Source organism: Chlorocebus sabaeus, chromosome X, assembly GCF_047675955.1.
Source record: "Chlorocebus sabaeus isolate Y175 chromosome X, mChlSab1.0.hap1, whole genome shotgun sequence".
Lineage (NCBI taxonomy): Eukaryota > Metazoa > Chordata > Mammalia > Primates > Cercopithecidae > Chlorocebus > Chlorocebus sabaeus.
Genome location: NC_132933.1, coordinates 21,116,880 through 21,134,100, shown reverse-complemented (window position 1 = coordinate 21,134,100; position 17,221 = coordinate 21,116,880). Strand labels below are relative to the sequence as shown.

At 39.6% G+C, this 17,221-nt stretch overlaps 1 protein-coding gene across 4 annotated transcripts in view; it reads right to left on the bottom strand.

Moving 5' to 3' along the window:
- HS6ST2 (heparan sulfate 6-O-sulfotransferase 2) overlaps positions 1–17,221 on the bottom strand; it is a 346,289-nt gene that overhangs the window by 73,151 nt on the left and 255,917 nt on the right. For 3 of the 4 annotated variants that reach the window (XM_007992727.3, XM_007992729.3, XM_007992732.3), the window contains exon 3: positions 15,118–15,150. The exons of the other annotated variant lie outside the window; for it this stretch is intronic. In XM_007992727.3, the coding sequence (XP_007990918.3) occupies positions 15,118–15,150 (33 nt within the window). The remainder of the gene's footprint in view (positions 1–15,117; positions 15,151–17,221) is intronic. 4 annotated transcript variants of the gene reach the window in all.

Here is a 17,221-nt window from a genome sequence, read left to right as displayed (position 1 = left end):
CCCAAGGATAGCTTTTGAATTTAAATAGCTCTTCCAGTGTCTAGAAAGGGGATTTTAAAAGGGAAGTGAGCTAGTTAATACACAAGCAGAGATTGAACTTTCTTATCTCCCTCAGACACTAAGGATGGTCTCAGCCTCCCCCACAACCTGTGTGCACTGAAAACCTCTAAATCACATGTACAGCACCATGTCACCTGTCAATACTCAGGAAATGGGTATACGATACATGCACAGATTTTGTTTTTCAAACATATTCCCTGAGAAAAACTGAGAAAGCAATCACAAACATTCAGCAATTTAACGTGTTTTAACATAATCAATTGTTTGAAAATAAAACTCGTGCCCTCATTCCACAAACACTGAGTGCCTACCGGTGCCAGGCACTCTGAAGGGTACTAGAGAGACAAGAATGAATGAGACAACAGCACCAGACTCTAGCAGTGCACAGCCTGGTAAGGGATACAGATGATTCAAAAACAACGTGGCTCGTCTTCTACCACTTGACTGCAGCTGCCCTCTAAAAAGTCATCAGTGACTTCCTGCTGGCCAAGACCAGTGACTTCTTTTTAAGAATTGGACTCCTTGGCAGTCCTTTTCCTATGACATTTCAAGAAAGACTGGAATGAACATAAGGACCCAGCCCTGCAGATATCTAGGGGAAGAGCATTCCAGGTAGAAAGAGGAGCAAATACAAAGGCCCTGAGGCAACAAGAGGCCTGGTATATTTAAGGTAAAGCGAGGAGACTGGTGTGATTGAAAAGAAATGGACCTGAGGCAGGGTAGTAAAATATAAAGTCAGAGATGGAACATGGGCCACACTATGCAGGACCTTGCAGTGTTGGTTGCTGAAGGAGATGGGGAGCCACTGCTGGGCTGGAAAAAGAGGAATGACAACATCTCAATTAACATTTTAAAAGTGTTGTCACTGTGGTTAGACAGGACTGTGGGGGCCCAATAGAGGAAGCAGGGGAGCCAGCTAGTAGGCTTCTACAGAAGCCCATGTAAGAAATTATGGCAGCTTGGACTAGGATGACAGAGGTGATGGTGGCAAGAGGCGGTCAGATTCCAGATGTATTATGCAGATGAAGTAGACAGAATTTGCTAGTGGATTAGATATGGCCTGAGGGAGAAAAAGATGTGTGAAAGATACCTTGAAGATTTTCCCTTGAGCAACTGGTAAGGGCAGAGTTGTCACTTACTGAGGTGGGGAAGACTGGGAGAGGACCACGTTCTGGGGAAATGTCAGGAGTTTGTTGGGGGGCAGGTGAAGTTCGAGATCCCAACTAAACCTCCCAGTAGAGACAGGAGCGGTGCGTGAGTTGCAGGAGTCTGGACCCCAAGGACGAGGTGGGGCTGGAGATACATGTGGAAGCCAAGCCTCTCTCGTGTCTTTCAGCATCCTCTCCCACTAGCTACATGACTCAACCAAACCCATCCGCCACTTGGTATAAGAGCAAGCTTGACTGCAGCCAGCCTGGCCTCTTCATCCTCACACATCATGCCCACCCTAGCCTGTGTTCTCGGGGCTCACTTGTCCTGGAAGAGTAAGGCTTCCAGTGATGGCAAAAGCCTCTTAAGAAAGTACTATGGTAATGGGTGCAATACAGATTGTTATCCTAATGCACTATCTTTCACTAAGGAAACACAATTTTGATGGAGTTGCTTTTCATAGATACTTATAAAATGTAGGAGCATCAAAATGTGAAGCTCTAGATGTATTCAAAATGGTATTCCAGACACCAAAGGAGTTTCTTGAGAAACAAATGCTTAATCAGATTTTCCCAGAGGGGTACCTACTATCGGCTCATGTGCCCTTAGGCTAAACTCTTGGAGTATTATTTTGGGGAAGGCTGATAAATTATAAGCAGTCAAAGTAAGAAAAATCACACTATATTACTTGCAAAAACCAATGAAAATGAAATAAACCAGATACTAAAATCCACCTGTAAGTCCTCATCATTTTGCTGCACTCATTTGAGTGCATTGTTAGCACCTTACTAAAGTCATTCGCTGGCTGGGAGCTTGACAAGTACTAATTATTCTCTTCATTTCCATGCCCCTGCAAACAAGACTCACAAAAGTTTAAAAGTGGTTACCTTTGAAAGCCTGGTGAATACAGTGTGCTTAAAATTATCCATAGAACATTACAACCAGATATCCAGACAGAAAGTTGGACAAGAATATGCATGGTAGGTTATGTGAGCTTTTTCATCCTCAAGTGTTAAGAGTTAGAAGAGTAGGCTGAGTTCTTCTTCCATTTGGGCATCAGAGGTCATTTGCAGATCCTGACATAACTACTTATCTGAGTCGGTGGAAGAAAGGGTCGGCCAAACCAGTCAGAAAAGGTCTGAACGCCAGCCCCAAGGAAGCTGGGTCAGTGCCAGGTAAAAGGAAATCTGCCAAGTTTTCGCCATGGCAATATCAAAAGCGATGAGATGATTTTGTGGATCTGGCTGCTGCTCTCTGTGATTCACAGTTCACTGGTCTACCACGATTTGGGCTTTGTTCTATTTTTGTGAAACTTGTGTATGCATGTATGTGGCCAGTCTGTCTGTCTCCATGCCTGCCCATGTATATTTTTACCTACCCACCTGCCTGCCTTTTCATTTACCTAGCAGCTAAGAGTAGAACCAAGGAATTGGTAAGTTCTATAGAGTCACATTCTAGTCCATCCCTTCATCTTATACATGAAGAAACCAAGGCCCAGAAAGCAGTGACCTGACCAAGGTCTCTTAGTGAATTTCATGATAGAGTTGGAAGGTAATCAGTAGGGTGGCTGATTTTCAGTTCTTGGTCTCTGTCCACCTTTGGCTCAGCCTCTTGCTACTTTCTCTCTCTGTGTCTCTTTATCTCTGCATTTCTATTCCTGTGCCTCTCTCTGGGTCTCTCACAAACACACGAGCTTTGGGAAATTAACCTTGGTTTGGCAGATGTCCTACTGTTTCACTACTTTCTTACAAATGAACATATCCTTAAAAATATTTAGTAGACTCCCATTATTTTACTGCACTACCTCAGCTCCAAACGTTGGTCATGTTTCAGTAATATTCCCTTTTGCAAAAAGGTCACACTAAGCGCCTTTATTACGACACAGATGTTGCTTTCCCCTGTGGGATTATTAGGAAATATCTCAAGGCTAGTTTCTTAAATTAATTTTTATGATACCTCTTCTTCCCACAAGTTGATCCTTACCTTAGAGTATTTAAAATACTGCACATATTTCCCCATGGCAAATCAAGAATTCACTTTTAATTTGATCCATACCTTCCAATGTAACTTGTTGATAGTAAAAAAGAAAGGAAGACTATTGCTTGCATTTTCATCAAATAACACTGTAATCTATTACATGTCATATACAAAATACCTTTTAACTTGAAAAGTCACGAAAAGAGAATATTCTCTAGGGGATTTTCCCAGTCCTGTAGAATGTAACTTGCAACTTTCTGTTTTCTTTGCATTTATATGAGAAGGGAAATGAGCATATCAGGTGTGTTGGATATTCTTTCCAGTTTGTTGTCTGTTTTAGATTATAAGCTCCCAGAAGATAGGGCTACATTAATCCTCTGTTCAGTGCCTATTTAGTGTCTTATGCAAACAGTCAGTGAATCTGTGCTTTTGGCTCAGATTTGCTACCAGAAATGGAGCTGGTGTTGCAAAAAGAAAAAAAGAGAAGGAAAAATTAAGGCCGGTTCTTCACAACAGGTCACGTGAGAGTTATTCTGAATCAGTCTGGTTCTACATTCAAGAAGAAACCACAGAATATTACCTATAAAAGCTACTTGTTTTGAAACTAGACCTCACCATTCTATCTGCCTTTAAAACTGGCAGATAGATTGAAAGTGTATGCATGTGAATCATGCCAAGAGTCCAAAGATATTTGTATGAGGTGAAGAAATGAACATACCTGCCCCATCACTAGCTATAGCAAACCGTAGAATAGTTCCCTTAGTAGTTTCTGACCCAACAACTCAACCTAGAACAGACTCCTTGAAGTATCAAGTATCTACCTTTATATATATTAGTATGCACCATATTCTACCACAACGGTTAGTTCTATCTCCCAAATTCAGTGTGACTTCCATAAAGGCAGGATCTCTCTCTGATTCACCTCTGTACTCCCAGTGCCCGGCAGAGTAGTTGCTCAAGTAAACACCCATGGTTCTATCAATGCTTCTCAAAACAGGCAACTAACATCACACTAAAAATGTAATTAAATGGCTATCATTGGCTTCTTCTCAGTTTACAAAACCATCTCTATTAGATATCCCTTAATGGGGACATGTCTAGAACGATCACTAAAGGGACATGATAGATACCACTCAAGTTAGTACAAGAAGGAGCACACAAGGGGTCCTCAATTCTCCTATCATGGCTTCCTTTGTCTGTTCATCTTCATCTTGACATTCTCGTTTATAACATTCCTGCTTTTCCTAGACTCAAACTGATTGTATCTCATCAAAGTGGTATATTAGCATTCTACAGATTTACTTGATACAAAATAGCATAAATGAAACTCCACTTTATTTGGACTAATGAAATGAAAGAACTAAATTACAAGCTGTCACAATCAAATTTCACATGTTACTGCTGTACTACATAGTTTGGAATGTCTCTGAATGTTTATTTTATGTACCAACATAACAGCTAAAATTCATTTGCCAATGATGACAAGGGTTGACTAGAATTGAGGATAGGCAGAGAAATGGAGACAGTGCTGTTGGTAGCTACAGATGCCTAAATGCTTACAAAGGACAACACCCATTGCTGGAGCCCTTTCAACTGCCTTTAAAAACATGGGCATGCTTATCACTAGTCAGTGTAGTATATATTTTTACTGACACTTGGAAATATTACAGTATACCTTAGAACTTACAGTAATTACATATATACCCTCATTTGGGGGCAAAACCATTATCAATCATTTTGATCTTCCATTATATGTTTATAAGACCTGGCTCCATATCATTTTTGATGTTTCCAAAAATCAAATCTATCCACAAAGGATAAGTTTGCCCCCACAATGAGGTTATTCCAAAGGCTACACATCCCCCATCTAGCACTCCACTTAATTCCTTCATAACATTCATCACAATATGGACATGTTTTGTTGACTTGCTTCCTCCAAATTATCTATATCTGCCACCAGAATATAAGCTCCCTGGGAGCAGGAACAATACTTGTCTTATTCAATTGTCATATCTCTAGAATTAAGAATGGTGCTGAATTATGGTAGGAGCTCAATAAGTATATCTGTAATGATCGAATTAACGAATATAGTAGTACATTTTCAATCACATTACTGGATAATCACCAAGTTAAGAGCCTCCTCCAGTTTCTCCAAATCTATTGAAGGACACTACCTGTTTTACCTCAGCCCCAGAATGACCCAGAGCCAATTAACTGACCTATGATTGTAGGCCATGAAAAGCAGGGAACAAAAGTACCCATTGCCAAGACATAAAATACCTCCTGCATGAGAAGGGGAAATCAGAGATCCTGTGCTTGAGATTGTTGTAGGACAGAAAGCTAGGGGCCTCTCCCCCACCCCGACCCCAGTTATCCCACTTTGACTCCAAACAGGGAAATATTCAGGTACTCATGTTACATTGCAGTTCCTGTGGGTTAAATTTAAAATCAGCCCCAAGAAAGTTGTTTTATTTATATATATATTTTGATAGCATTGTAAAGGAGACACTGAATCTGCTCATACAGAGAGGAATAAATGAGGCTTTCTGGACTCTCCTGGTGGAATGCTTTACATGCAATTTCATGATCACTGAGTATTAAATCACATGGCTCTTCAACAATAAAACATTGTGTTGTTTTCAGAGAATCTTCATCAAAAAGCTCTTATCCCATTTCATTTTCTCATATAACATGCAGCATTTATAATTACAACGAATTCATTTTTTGAGACTCTATATTTCATCTCTTATGAATTTCAGAAAACCTCCATTAGTTAGGAGAGGTTTTTCCAGCAAAAGAATACCACAGTGACCACTCTCCCCTGCACAGGTTCAGAAAGTGGGTTATCGTCCAAAAGGTGTGAGTCAGAAAATGGCTCCTGCTTAAGGCATCACACAATGTTCATTTCTTCCCTGTAGCTTTTATTCCTTTTCATGCAAACAAGCAGAAGTGAGCTTAAGAAACACTTCGCCTCATGCATCATCTATGACATTGCCAAATCAATTCATATGAAAAAAACGGGAGAAAGACTATGCACAGTCTCCTCACATAGCCTCATGTGGATTTATATGTCAATATAGAAACAATCAGTAAAGGCCATTAAAGACCTATTTATGCCAGTTTAGGATGACTCTGACATTCCACCACTGTACCCAGCAGCCTTCTTTTAGATCTCCTGACAAATGAACAAGCGCTCCCAGGGAAGAGAAGGCAAACTGTGCCCTGTGGTGAGCAGAAATCAAGTTAGAATTGTAGAAGCCATGAGAAGAAAGACCAATGCACCACCAAATGCCATTTACAGATGGTTTGTACCATACCCATTGCCCAAATTAGAAAAGTGGAAGTTTTTTGAAACCACACAAGATCTTGATGAAGCTCCTTTGTAATTCTAGTGTCTGGCTGATGAGGCAAGGTTGAGAGCTGTCTGGAAAATCAATGGAGCCCATTGGATAGTAAGCCAATGAAAGTGAAGGGACAGGAAGCTTCATGGTGGCACAGTGACCATCATTTTTTTCCGAGGTGCAATTTTAAGATTTTGGAGAAGAGCCATTTGTCAAGAGGAAATCTTTCAATTCTGAAAGAGGAACAAAAATAATCTAATAGTTTCTAACTTGTTAAATAGTGTTCTCTATTTTATGTGCACATAAGATTATATATATGCGTGTGTGTGTGTGTGTGTGTGTGTGTGTGTAGTTGTGCCATGAGTGCCCTGGTCAAGATAGTGAGACCAAATTAATGGAAAACATTGCAGATGAAAAACCATACAGAATAGCAAAATAGAAAGACAAGGAGAAGGCCACAAATATGCCTGGAAAAAGACCTAAAGTACTGAGAACGCTAAACAAAAGACATTTCAATCTTCAGAATGCGGTACAGCTGTCATTAAGAATGAGCATTAAAGAGATGATGTGTACCTTTAAATATGGATCCCCAGTCTATAGCCACAATCCTCTCTTTCTTCATTTTATTTTAAGCTAAATCTTGAGTTTTAGGCTTTATTTCCAATCCAACCACTCTCACCTCTATGCAATCCTGTACTATCTGTCAGTTGGCCCCAACCCCTCCAAAACAAAATTCCTTTTACCTGTTTCTAAGGGATTTTGTCCACCTTTGTTGATAAAGTTATTTGAGCATAATGAATTACAAGTGCTGGCAACAAACGTAGCGCTAAGAATTAAACAGCAAAAGCAAGCCAAAAAATCAGCGAGTTTAGTTAATTAAAAATCAAGATACTGGATAGGATTCAGTTGACTTGCGTTCTTCTCTTGCATCTGCCACTAATTAGCTGCATGTACTTAGATAAGTCATTGTCTTGATGTGCATCTATTTTCTCACCTGCAGAAAATAACTGCCTTTTCAACTAAAATCATATAAGGACTCACTGTGCTGTATGCCTTCCTCACTTCTTTCTCTATGCCCCACTATTTTTCTATGTCAAGAAACTCTGTGACTGTAAATCAGAGTTGCATTTCTAGAAGTTTCCAAATCCTCTTGGTTCCTCTTCTCCCACAGACTCCTTTACCACAGAATCATGCTCAGCTTTTCTCTGGATTTTCAAAAAACTGCTTTCCTAAAATCTAGTCATGGAGTTGATTGTTGCATTTAGAACAGTCAAGTGTCTGAGTAGTAAATGGAATAGTAAGTGACAACAGAGAAGTTTTTTTTATTTTTTTTTATTTTTTTATTTTTTTGAGACGGAGTCTTGCTCTGTCGCCCAGGCTGGAGTGCAGCGGCCAGATCTCGGCTCACTGCAAGCTCCGCCTCCCGGGTTCACGCCATTCTCCTGCCTCAGCCTCCCGAGTAGCTGGGACTACAGGCACCCGCTACCTCGCCCGGCTAGTTTTTTTTTTTTTTTTTTTTAAATATTTAGTAGAGACGGGGTTTCACCGTATTAGCCAGGATGGTCTCGATCTCCTGACCTCGTGATCCACCCGTCTCCGCCTCCCGAAGTGCTGGGATTACAGAGAAGTTTTAAAGAAGGGAGATGTAACGGTACTTGGGATATTGGCAACATTCTGGTGCACCTTCTCCAAACCCACCCCACCTGCCTCCCCATCTTCTCCCACAAAGCTCAATGGGACAGGACAGGAGGTGTGGGAGGAGGTAGGGAAGGTAAACTTTCTAACTCCTACCTCAGTTCCTACCTGGGGCTTTAACTAGGTGCTGAGGAAGACAACAAAATGATGGCTGGAAGAATCCAAATGGCCTTCTAAGAGTTAACATGCTTTTCTTGGCACCTAACTCACTAGTAAGCAACACCTATGCCATATCATTTTGAAACCACCAAACATTTTAGTGGTGTTTGGCTTTTTAGTTTTTTGAAGATTCCCCATGGTCAAGCTGAAAAGACAATGAACTTTCAGATATTCATATTTAAGAAATTGACAGTTGAAATCTGCTGTGCTGAATTGCTGCTCTAGCTGGCAGAGGTTAAAACAAGACACAATGTTTTAAGTTCTTGTGACATTTACAAGAATTGTAAAGCTGGCTTTTGCCGGAAAATGTATGCTTAATCTAAGCAATTTCGATACACTGGAAAATGTTCCTGCATATCCACTTTACAAAATTAAACAGCATATTGAAAAGAGATTTTGGCTCTGTCTCTGAAAACAACTAATTGTACTACTTTCAAACTAAAGAGAACCTCCAGGGTCGTCTATTTAACTTTGAACACTAATTTTAACTACGGCTTTTCCCTTTACAGAAATAGGCAAAGACAAATGCTTACTAACTTTTAATGCTTGCATTTTTCTTTCAACAGGTAGTTTGCCTTGAATAACAAAAATGCACTCAGTAATCAAGTAAAATATCCCTAAAGGATTAGCATCCATTTATATTCTATAACAGGGAAGATAGTGAACATGCTGAATTCTAATACTGACTACGACAAGAAAATTGTGGAACAGAAATTTGACAGGAGGCTACGTTGGCTTACTCTTCAGGACTAGTTGAAGGGAGGTGGTCCTCAAAGTAGAGTGGCAAGAAGCAACAAAATGGGAAAGCATATCGAGTCCAGGATATCATGAAATGGAGGAAACCAAAGGACCCAAAGTGTAATTGAAGTCTGTACAAAACCAACAAAAGCAAAGAGCAAAATTCACCTCCTCAGGAAGGCCTTCTCTGATCACTCTCCAACTGTCTGATCATTCTCTGTCCAATGTTTTTGATTTCTTCATGGCACTTACCACTCTCTATGATAATCTTGTTCATTTACTTGTATACTTGTTTGTTTTCAATTTCCCTCCAACACACACACACACACACACACACTTTAAGAAACACAAGAGCAGGGACTTTGTCTGTTGTATTGTCCCCCATGTCTAGAACAGTGCCTGGATCATAATAAGTGCTCAATAGATACGTATTGAATGAATAAATCTAAGAAAGGAAAGAGAAGTTATATTATGATTGATGAAAACCATGAGAATAAAGGCATTCGAGACTCTAAATTCAAGGATGTTTCTATCATTCTTACCTCCAGTGAGAATAAGAGAATGTCTCTAACTCATGCAAGGCAAAAAAAAAAAAAAGAAAAGCACTGGTCAATATGCACATCATTATAATGAGAGGTTTTGTGCCATGAGAGATCTGAAGGAGAAGCTAGCATAGTGGAACAGAGGGTGGCTGCCATCTACATAGCTCTGACGGGAGCTCTGGGCATCCAAGTAGTCTCTTGGTTTACTGATGCAATGAGGAATCCTTTGGACCTGAGAGTGACCATAAGGAGGACTTTGAAACTGACAGCTGGGACCAAGAACACCTGGAATTGAGACTTACAGACAAAGGCCATGCCAAATTTCTGAAGGGGAGAATGGTGTGCAACCATGAAGGCAAGAAACTCACAAGCAGATAATTCCCACTTGGAGGACAAAATGGTCTTCAAATATGCCATATGGTAGTAGTTCAAACAGGAGTGACTGTACTGCATTTTGAGAAGGTAGAAAATGGGACCATTCTTCCACAAAAGGGATATTGTCCTCTGTGCTAAAGATATCAGCTCTAAGCCTACAGTTTATGTAGAAATAACTCATTTACAACTAATTCTCCTGATAATAGTATACACATTAACCAAGACTTGTCTATTCCTTTACTCTAATAAGTTTTAGGGTTAGACATAATCATTCTTACCCTGGCCTGAAACACTGGCAAGCCAACTTGAAATGTAAAACCCCAAAGCAATTCAATATTTACTAAATTTAAAGGAAGTAATCAATTTCTAATTCAGATTTATGTACATTCCTTCCCCACTTTAGCACTGTCTTATTTCCCTTAAGTTCCTCTTTGGTCATTAAGATTGTCAGCAAGATTATGGCCATTGAACAATTTGTGACATGTTGCAGATGTTTCTAAACTAAATTAAATTGTCAATGTACCTGCATATAACAAAAGAAAAATGTATTAGACACTTAAGGACAGAGCCTCTATATGTTCTATATTCACAGCTGTGTTGCTCCACAGAGAGCGTGGCATGTTCTGTAAATATTTGCAGAATGAATGAAAGAAAAAAAAAATCCATCTACCACTGATAGAATTACTTGCATACATTCAAAATCTCAGGCACACCTGACCCAGCATATGTGTATGTGTCTATGCACACATTTGCTCTCACAAAATTCCCACCTGCTCATCATTCAAGTTGAGTATATCATCTTTCCCCTTGACATGTGCATTTCTTAAACAAAACACTGAAACAAGATTAACCATAATAAGTGTCCAAAGAAAGATGATTTTGGCCAAGCATGGTGGCTCACGCTGGTAATCCCAGCACTTTGGGAGGCCAAGGTGGGTGGATCACCTGAGGTCAGGAGTCCAAGACCAGCCTGACCAACATAGTGAAACTCTGTCTCTACTAAAAATACAAAATTAGCCAGGTGTGGTGGCACATGCCTGTAATCCCAGCTACCTGGGAGGCTGAGGCAAGAGAATTGCTTGAATCCAGGAGGCGGAGGTTGCAGTGAACTGAGATCACGCCATTGAACTCCAGTCTGGGTAACAAGAGCGAAAAAAACCCCGCCTCAAAAAAAAAAAAAAAGAAAAAGAAAAAGAAAAGAAAGATGATTTTAATTAACATTTCTTCCAAACATGCCAATCTTCCAGCACCTAAAAACTGAACTCAATTTTCATCTTGGAAAGCTGTTCCCTTATCCCTAGAAAATATAAGCCTTTTAAAGTTCCAACTGCCAATTGACATCTCCAGTGCATAATAACAGAAATTCACAGTTTATCTGTTATGCCTCCCCTGGAAAGCTCAGTTTGAAGCACTTTACTAACTTAGACCACTTTTACTTCTGCTCAGACTGATGCTCCACACTTGTGCCTTGTTTTCAATCCTTAATACCTCTGAAGCTAGATTCCTCCATTTGCATTCCTGAGAAGGATGACAAAAGCCAGACTACGCTTTCAGTCTCCTAGGACATCCTGCCCTGGAGATTCTCAGCAGGCAACTGGAAATTGGAGTTAGCCTGGAGCTCCGGAATGAATTAAGGGTTGGAGAGGTCAATTTGGTAATCATTAGTGTAGAGGTTAAAGGTGAAGCTATGTGAGGAGATGAAATTACCCAGGGAGAAAATATAGCAACAGAAGAGAAGCAGATCAGTGACAGGACCTTGGGAATTGTTCTACTTAAAGGGGCAGGGGGGAGGGAGAAGATGTGGGCATGCGTGTGTGTGCGTGTGTGTGTGTGTGTGTACGTATGGAAAAGAGATCCCAACAAAGGAAGTCTAATGAATGTAGAGAAGACATCAAGATAGATTATGAACCCTTTCAAGCAAGAGAATATGTGCAAAAGTGCTAGAATCTCCAAAGAGGTCAAGAAGACTGAGGCCTGGGAAGAGGTCATTGAATTGTGAAACATGGTGGTCACAGGTAACCTTTGAGAAAGCAGTCTTTCTGATGCAAATCTTATGAACTTGTGTGCCCAAATATGCATGTGTACAGATGTATGTGTAAGTACCCCAAATCACCGTAAGATTAAATATACTATTGAGTGAGGCTGCCACTGGGTATGCCAAACAATGATGGTAATAACCACCATTATCAACTGTTGACTATGTGCCAGGAACAGTGCTAAGCACTTGATATGCAAGATCTAATTTTAATCCTCAAAGCAAGCCTATATAGTGGCTACATTTCACATGTGAGAAAACTACCTGAAGCCAACAGAGATGAACTAAATTACCCAAGGTCACACAGTTGGAAAGTAGCAGTGCCAGGATTGGACCTGAGGTCAGTTTGACTCTAAATGCCCAGACTGTCAGTCATTGATGTAATGTTTCCACTATGACAATATTAATTAGGTAATCTATGCATGAAGGAAAGAGAGCTGATATTGGTTGAGTGTCTCATTGCCAGGTGCTCTGCATAGAACATCTGCTTTCACACATACACCATCAACATTATGGCTATGTTTAGGTAAGTCTTATGAGGGCATATTTTTAAAATTCTGATTCAGTTGTTTTGAAAATAAGTTGAAGCAATATGATTCCCAAACAACCAGTTATCATTCAAACTTACTATAATAGTTCTCAACGTTTGAAAGGTACAAAAAAAAAAGTGTGGCATCATTGATTTGGTGGTTGTTATCAAGATTCAAATTACTGACAATCATACTCATCTGAAAAAGGAGGGAGTGTGACAGGATGATCTTAAAGCTTCCCTCCAGCCTGGACTTTCTATGATTCTTGTATGCAGGTCTAATGCCAATAATTTTAAAGATATGCAATATGTAGTAGAATGTAAATGCAGCAGCAGAACTGATTGGCATGTCGGCATCCTTTTATTCATTAAATTTATAGAAGTCTATTGTTAAAATATTATAAAAATAAGTCTGGCTGTTCAAGGCATTGATTGCTAACTGCAACAGAAACTTGGAAACTCCATTACAAGATGATACACTGAAAATCCAACCAAATAATTTGCTTACAGTCAACTGCAGACCCTATGATACAATTGGCTATAGAAAAAAGAGAGAGAGATTGACAGGCACTCTGGCTATTAATGTTTTTGCCGTCCTTAGAAAAACAAATGAGGTTCTGGTCTGAAGCAATTAGTATCGCTGTTAATTGTGCATGTGTGTAGCAATAATACTAGGCATTTGGGATGGCTTCCACTGATTGTTCCCTTCTTTCTCTGGATTACAAAAATCTATTCAGACAACTAAAAAATAGCAAGTACTTAGGCAAATTGTTAATTATGAGGCAAAGATCATCATAATTTTGTACATTTATGAAACTGCATATACGATGGGGATTACTAAAAATATTGCTTGTTTTATTATTTTACTAGCGGTTAAAAAATATGCTAGCCTTCAAATAGTTTTCATACATCATTCAGCTTACCAAAATTCAAAAAGGGCCTCATTGATATTTACCAAAACCGTTTCTTTCCTATCTCACCACCTGCACTCCTCCTTTTTTCTCTCATTAAGGCCAAGTATTAGTTGCTCTGACAATAATTTCTGGTCCAACTAATCAACACCATAATAAAAATAAAAAGTGTGTCAGGATTTGCTTTGTTATACAGCAAAACTGTTTTAAAGAGATGGTGCTATCATCTAGTAATTTTAAAGCAAAAAGAAAACAAAATTCTCAAGACTTCCCCATAAAAGCTATTATAGGGATAGTAGTCCCTTTGTTATTGACCATTGTCTTAATGGTCATCCACTCCACTTTATTTTACAGGCGAGGAAATTAAGGCTCAGAGTGGAGCTAGTGCTTGATAAAAGTCCCCTCATTAGTAACAGAACTTGGTACTTTGCCTCCATGACACACCCAATCGATGATATTTCAATGTTCTCCAATACTAATACTGTGTGATTAGGTGCCTATGTGTGTCTGTACTATTTAGCTCAATAAATTATAATCTGACTACAAAATTAAACACTAAATTTACTATTCTCAGCTGTCAAGTAAATCCATTGAGGCCCTAATGGGAGTATGGAAGCCCAGCTACAAAAAACTAAACTAGGCATCCCCAAAATGGCTCAAGTAGTCTATTTTAATGGGAGTCTGTCCTTGTAGAAAAATGCCAGAGCTACAGTCTTTGCTCTTGCTGACCTATCTGGCCAGGGAGCACAGGGTGGATTGCAGGTGGGTATTAAGAAAAAGCAGAGGCACTAGTAAATATTTCTGGAGCCAATAAGCCTACAAAAAGCTAAAGACAGTATTGGTGAGCATCATGACCTTAGAAAACAATGTGCCAAGCGACTAGAGCACACATTTCCAAAATGGCTTATGGTTCCTGCTAGCCTCTCCGGCTCTGGTGGCAATATGATGGTACGGCTCTTAGCAACAGTTGTTGCCTGCAGGGGCATCATCCGGGAGCATTCTCAGCGTCCCTCTTCCCCACAGAGAGGAACTTTCTTGTACTTGATTAGATTTGCTCTCCTGCAGGGTTCATGTCATAAAGGCCCCTGGCCTATGGGATTACTTGTAAATATGCAAGTCTACATATTTACATACGTTAAAAGCCCTGATATTTTCAAATAATTGATTTCTCTTCAAGGAAATGCTGACCTACTTGTTCTCTAAATCACAGTCCAGCCTAGGGACAGGTAGATGTGCCCGAAGCACTGTAAAGAACACTTTGCCAATGGTTGGGGTCTTCTTAACAACACACTGTACTATGTCATCCTATTTCAGCAAAAACAGGAAAAAGAGCTAATGACCTACTGCACACCTGTCTGGGGTGGTCACCCTGAACATTCATCCCACTTCTGCACTAAGTTGGCCTTCAGAACTGAGACTCCAAGCCTGGGTAGTTTCAGCTGTTTTAAACGAAAAAAAAAAAAAAAAAAAAAGAGCCCTGGAAAGAATTTGTCCAAGCCAAAAACTTAACTATTTGTTGTACTGAAATTAAACTGACAGGCAACTGCAGAGTCTCTTTATTCTAGCTTACTTGGTTCAGTCAAACTAAAAATACATCGTTACTTACCTTGCTGCATCTAGAATCTGAAAAATCCTCCACCTGTTAAAGGAACAGTAAAACCAGTCGCTAGCAAGAGCTTGGTAGGAGAGGAGTTAAAATAATAAAAGTTTTCCATTTTGCTTTAATAGCATATTTCTCCAGCTTCCCAAACCTCAGGGAAACAGCTCATAGATGGCTTCTCCACTTTGCTCCCCACTGGCTCCTCTCAAGTAATGGGGAGATTCCCAATCAGAAGGCTAAAAGGGGCAAGGCTGCACTGAGAGCCAGATCCCTGGAGTGCTGTGGGCTGGGAATGATGGATCTACCACTTGCTCATGCTAATTCCATTCTCCTTCACAGAGAGCAATGGGAATCTAGGTAAAAAAACAAAAGCCAGTAAAGCAAAACCCAAACCAAACCCAACCCTGTGGCATCACCGAAATGGAAATGCCTGATTGAAAGGTCCTAGGAGGAATTGGCAAGGATTTTTCATATTATCAGGAATATATGAAACACAAATAACAAAAGGAAAATAAAAGAACAATTAGACTTTACTCATGCTCTTTAAAAAGATGAAAATTCAAAGCACACGTAAAGTGATATATAAATCATCTCTCTAGTCCCTTCCACTCAAACACAAGACATCCATCAAAGTAAACAGTGTTTCTCCATTCAAAAAACATGCTTAGCTGTTTTTATAATGTATGTCTTAAGGATCACAAAACACTCATTCCACTGGGTGAATTTCTGATATTATTAGCAGGCAGAGACTGTGAAGTTATACACAGGTCAGTTGCTAATTTGAGGGTTCGAATGGGCTCAGTTCGCTTTTTTTATTATTATTATGCCAGAACAAGGAATTTTACAATGTAGCAACACTTCTCTTATGCCCGAAGTGGGCTATATAGCCTGTGCATTTTCTTGGGAGAAATGTTTCTTTACAGCAAATACGTTCTGCAGGCCTTAAAAGTGAGTTAAGAGAGCCTTTTTAAATAGCATGGCTAGCAGCAGAGCCTTTGAATCATCATTTGAGAAGCAATACATGGCTCTTTTATTATCAGTCTCTGGTGTGGTTAAGCCCCCTTTCCTTGATTCTGAGCTGTTAAGACTGCTGGGGAAGCGAATGTCATGAGAAACAAAAGCGATATACTTGGTGAGGCCTAACATCAAATCTGTTAGACAAGGCACTCCTATTAGTGGACTTACCATCCAGAGCCCAATGTGCTCATCTTCTACTCCAGCCATAAGAAATAAGTAATCTACAATGTACTGACCTATCCCATGATTTAGAGTCCCTACACAGTGAAGAGAGGCTATGATCCCTTCCACAGCACTTGGCCTTGTGAACAAAAATAACACATCTTTGGATGAAAAGACAAAACACACACACACATACACAGACACACACACAAGAATATATTTTTAAAAGGAAAACATAAAGCCATATATTGATTCCTAGGATCAGAAAATTCCGAAGTGAAGCAAGCAGCAGTTTCCAAAGCCATAATTTTCATTTCACTGTACTGATAGAAATTCTCAAATAATGTTAAGTGTATGAATAATTGATTTATATGGGAACGGGATCAAATTTAACTTTAATCAAGGAACTATTATTGTCTCTTGAGATTTTTTTTTTTTATTTCTAGGTCAACTTCTTGACTACCTTATAAAATTTGCCCAGTGATTGCACTGAGAAGACTTTTGGAAGCTCATTGCCTTACCTGGGAGCCCAGGTGGGTAGAGGTGGAGTATTAACAGTCCGTGAAGACGTTACAGGTGCATCAATCAAAAGGGTGGCCAGTCATCGGAAGTGAGCCAAAGTTCATAGGGAAAAGGTAAAACAAAAGAGACATACTAATTAGAAGAAAATGAATTAATTTTAAGAATCCATTTTATGCATATACACACACACTCACTCTCTTTGGGAAGGTTCTTAAATGAAATCCTTTAAAAATGCCCTTTAATCATGATGTTTTATTAGAAGTATTTATTTTTGATTATGTGCCAGCCATTGTTAGAGATACTGAGGATACAGTAGTGAATAAAACAGACAAATATCCCTGACTACATCTTGTGGAATATTTTTAGGCCATCTGCTTGGAAAAGGGTTCTACAGAAATGTACTCTATGT